Raw genomic sequence first — 4,420 nt, 5'->3', positions numbered from 1 at the left:
CTTTCTTTTATAATATTTTTGTTCATTCAAAAGATGAAAAAAAAAAAGTAAACAACACTTAAAAATAGTATTTCAAAAACTCCATAAACACAAACTTTATGTGAATGACAAAAAGAGTCAATTTTTCTTAAAAGTGATTTACTACTTAAACTATATTGTATCCAAGGATATGATTTGAATATGAACTCACAAGAGGCCAAGACTACTAATGGCCAAAATTGACTAGTGTTCATGAAATTCAAAGTTTTTTGAGATTATGCTCTTATTACGAGAGATTCATTAAATGGTTTATAATGATTTGCTATACCATTACATGATTTGATAGAACCAAAATAGAGAAGAAAACATTTGAAACTCTAAAGCTTTATATTAGCAAAGGGCATGTTTTTATTATATCTAAATTGTTAAATCCTCTTCGTGAAATGTGATGCTTCAAGAGACTACATTGATGCAATCTTAAGGAAGAAAGAGCATGCAATTGCTTATGCAAGCAAAAGATTACAAAATGCAAAAAAAAAAACTACTACTAATAAAAAGGAGTTTATAATTATCATTCAAGTTTCAAAAGATTGAAAACACTATCTTTTAGGTGAAAAACAACTCATAAAGATGAACCATGAGTCTCAAACATTTTTTCAATCAACCAAAGATTTCTAAGAAACATATTCAATGGGACGATTATTTTAATCAATTTAACTTTCAAATATAACATATTCTTAGAAAGCAAAATAAAGAAACTAATGCCCTATTAAAAAGACCTCATATTCATATAACGATCATAATTGATTATATAAATTTCACGAGTATAATAAATATGTATCCTTCTAATGAAAACTTTAAAATCATTTGAGAGAATTTATAAGTTGAAAAAAAAGTAAACTCTTATGTTATTAAATATCAATTTCTTTTAATAAAAAATAATTTATGGATTACTAAAAATCTCAAACCTAAAGTTATAGAAAAATATTATGTTCTTCTTACATGACTCATCGTGGCATTTTGACCACAATTAAGATAGTTAAGCTATATTTATTTGGCCAAATCTTCAATGAGACATTGAACAATTCATCAAAGAATATATTATATACCAAAAGATAAAAGTTTGATTCCCAAAAGCCTACAAGACTTTTGCAACTAATATTAATTTTGAGTCAACCTTGAAAAAGAATTTTATTTTTGACTTGCTAAAATCAACAAATAATGATAACATATAAAACATTATTAATAGATTCAATAAAAAAGCTCATTTCATTCCAATCGAGAAGATTATAAAGTCTCAATATATAAGTAAAATATTTATTCAACAAATCTTGTAATATCATGAGTTGTCATAAGCCATTGTGAGTCATAGAGATACACAAACCACTAATCTCTTTTGGCGAGCTCTTTTCAAAATTTTGGACACATAACTTAGTTTTCTTCTTATCAACCTCAAATAAATGGTCAAAGTGAGATAGCTAATCTCACAATATAAAACAAGTTAAAATGTTATTGGTATAAAGCCAACCAACAATGAAAAGTATTTACCTTTAATAAAATATACTTATAACAACATAGTTCATACTTCTACATATAAAGTACCATTTAAAATCATATATTAAAAACCACTCTTACTACCTATTCTTACAAAAATGAGTAGATATTTCATGCCAATGAGTTTCTACATAATATGGATACAACTTTTGCCCAAGTCAGACAAGCTTGCTGCATGAGCAAGCAGTACATACAAATCTATGCTTTTAGCAATCAAAAGCCAACAATAAGGCATGAAATCATTTAGGAGACAAGCCTCGGAGCCTAACTTTTGCTCAAGATCCTAAGAAAACTGCAGGAAGTCTAATCTACTATTCAAACTTGCACAAGACTACTTTTCCTAAGTAACATGTGATTATAGAGAAAACATAAGAACCTGAGAAGAAAGATTTCAGCTTCATGATACATTGCCATAGCAGATAGGATCAATTGTTTGTTTTTTTCATTGTTTTGGGGTTTTGGCAGCAGGGGAGAGAAGGGGGAAAGGTGGGGGGAGAGAGAGCCTGGATTACATGCACTTGAATGTGCCAGCTCAAACTTTGTTATGATGGGAAACCTAGATTCAGAGCTACATTTGATTAGATATGAAGTACTAGGTTTGGAACTCTGCTTACTCGAAAAAGTGCTCGCTGAGAATAACTGAATATCTTCACAACTTGTGTCACTAAAGAGGTTGTGAAACCACTTATTCCATAAAAATAACAACATCACAGCAGCAGCAAGTCTGAATAAATCCATGAAGCTTACAACCCATGCAGTGCCTGCTCGATCAGTCATCCCAAAAGAACGAACTAGCAAGAATCAGCTCTGCTTTACCCTTGATGAAAGTATGTACATAACCAAATTGCATTTTGACTGAAACCCTGTCTGTGCCAGGTGAGGCACAAAACAATTCACTTCAGCCAGACTTTTTTTCATCAGACCACACATTGTCCCATCCTCCTGCAGCCTCTTTAGGCTCTTCAATGTAGTACTTTGCCTGTTTCTCCCCTTCCAGCACAGGTGCACTTGGGCCATGTAATTTCCCCAGGCCTCTTCTTCGTGACTTGATTCCAAGCACCCGGAAAGCAAATTCACCCAGGTAACCATATAGCCAGCCAGCACGATCGCACAACTGTAAGAAAGAGAGATTCCATACATCATATGCTGAAATACAGAACTTCAAGAAACCACTGGGTGTCAACTACCATGTTATGTAGTTATGATGGCCAGTACCTGAAGCAATGCATCGAGGAAAAAATAAAAAGCTCGGGCATTTTCATCCATAAGAAACGACAAGCGACCAAAGACTTTCACCACAGAATCCATCTGAACACACACCAAATTATGTGAGCACAAAAAGGATGCATCACTCTCATGCCAGAAAAACAAAATACTGGCCGGATCCATACCGTTCTGAGAAAAGACTGCCAAAAAGGAGGTGGCCCCTGTGGTTCTCCATTATTAGGGTTGTTAGGGTCGCCTGCAGCACCTGGACCGCCCATGCCCATTCCCATGCCCATCCCCATCCCCATGCCCATGCCCATGCCATATCCGCCTCCATATCCACCTCCATATCCACTGCCATACATACCCCCACCATAACCATTACTGCCACCATATAACCCATTGCCATACGAAGACACCATGCCTCCCATGCCATATCTATTAGCACCATATGGGGAGAACATACTATTTCCCAAGCTCGAGTACCGGTTGTAGTTCATGGAAGAGTTATAACCTGCAACACGGGTGAATAACATCCTCTGAGAATAAGCTCAAATGAAAATATACTGTATACACTATACGGTGCAATCTAATACATACCAGAATGAAGGAAACACAGGGCAATGTTTGTTTTGTTTTGTTTTTTTTTTTTTTTAACTCATGGGCTTGCACACCTGTGAATGTCAAGAACCTCCATGGATCAAAGAGGGCCAGAAAAGACATCATCTTACCTCCGAACATACTGCTGTTATTCTCCCAAGGATGACTGTTGTTATTCTCCCAAGGACGGGCGGGCCTTGGTCGGGCGATGGCTCTATTCGCAGAAGCTGCGATATTGTTATCGGTAATGCTATTGTTATTGGCTCCAGTATCCGCAACGCCTGCAGATTGGACCACTGCAGAGGTAGTGCCAGCACCGGACGGTGGCCTGAAAGGGGAGGGATTTGCGGATGGGACACGCTCGTATGGCTTCGGTGGTGCTCTGGAACCACCTGGCATGGTAACAACACAAGGATTGAGAGAAGGTACAGGGGATGATGCCGTCAGGCAAGATAGCTAAATATTGAAGGGAGTCAGATAAAAGCAAAATCGAAGCTCAATTCCTGCGTTAGGGCAATAATAAGGTATCGATTGGTGTGATACACACACATATACACAGAGAGAGAGAGAGAGAGAGACCTGTTGCCGCCATAGCCTGCGAGGTGCGGAGATGTGCAACCAGAGAGACGATCCGACCGAACCACCACGAAGAAAGAGGAAAGGAAAGGAGAAATTGCAAACGGACGCTAAATTTCCCTCTGGCTTTCTTCTCTTTTCCTCTGATGCTTTGCTTGGCTTTCCTTTCCGCAACCTTGACCCTTCGGCCCTTACAACACCTAAAGAAGTAGCTTCCGCAAGCATCAAATTCATTCTGCCTCACTCCTATTCATTGTACCTTGGCATAGATTACACTTTTGGAGAAATGGGAAAATTACTCGCTTGTGAACATGGGTCTCTAATAAAGCCCACTAGCATGCCTTCACATGCGAAAAATGCTAGGATGTTACATGATAGCCTCGCACGAAGTTGTTGTGAAGCATCATCATGAGCTTCTACCCTTCCAACATACTCAATTTTGAGAAACCTCTCTCTCTCTCTCTCTCTCTCTCTCTCAAATCTCGATCCTCATGCCCTTCCCCCC

At 37.6% G+C, this 4,420-nt stretch overlaps 1 protein-coding gene across 1 annotated transcript; it reads right to left on the bottom strand.

Moving 5' to 3' along the window:
* Nucleotides 1-1,888: 1,888 nt before the first annotated feature.
* PEX13 (peroxin 13) lies at nucleotides 1,889-4,147 on the bottom strand. Its single transcript, XM_087665628.1, has 5 exons — nucleotides 3,919-4,147; nucleotides 3,471-3,731; nucleotides 2,925-3,253; nucleotides 2,749-2,841; nucleotides 1,889-2,647 (listed from the first exon to the last, which is right to left on the bottom strand). Exons 1-5 carry the CDS (start codon nucleotides 3,929-3,931, stop codon nucleotides 2,432-2,434), a joined length of 912 nt encoding a protein of 303 aa, XP_087521754.1. The 5' UTR covers nucleotides 3,932-4,147; the 3' UTR covers nucleotides 1,889-2,431.
* Between the last annotated feature and the right edge of the window lie 273 nt (nucleotides 4,148-4,420).

This window comes from Lygodium microphyllum, chromosome 24, assembly GCF_053477565.2.
Source record: "Lygodium microphyllum isolate KBCC chromosome 24, Lygodium_microphyllum_v1.1.10, whole genome shotgun sequence".
Taxonomy (NCBI): domain Eukaryota; kingdom Viridiplantae; phylum Streptophyta; class Polypodiopsida; order Schizaeales; family Lygodiaceae; genus Lygodium; species Lygodium microphyllum.
Note: the sequence above shows the minus strand (reverse complement) of the source record. Positions and strands in the feature narration are given on the sequence as shown.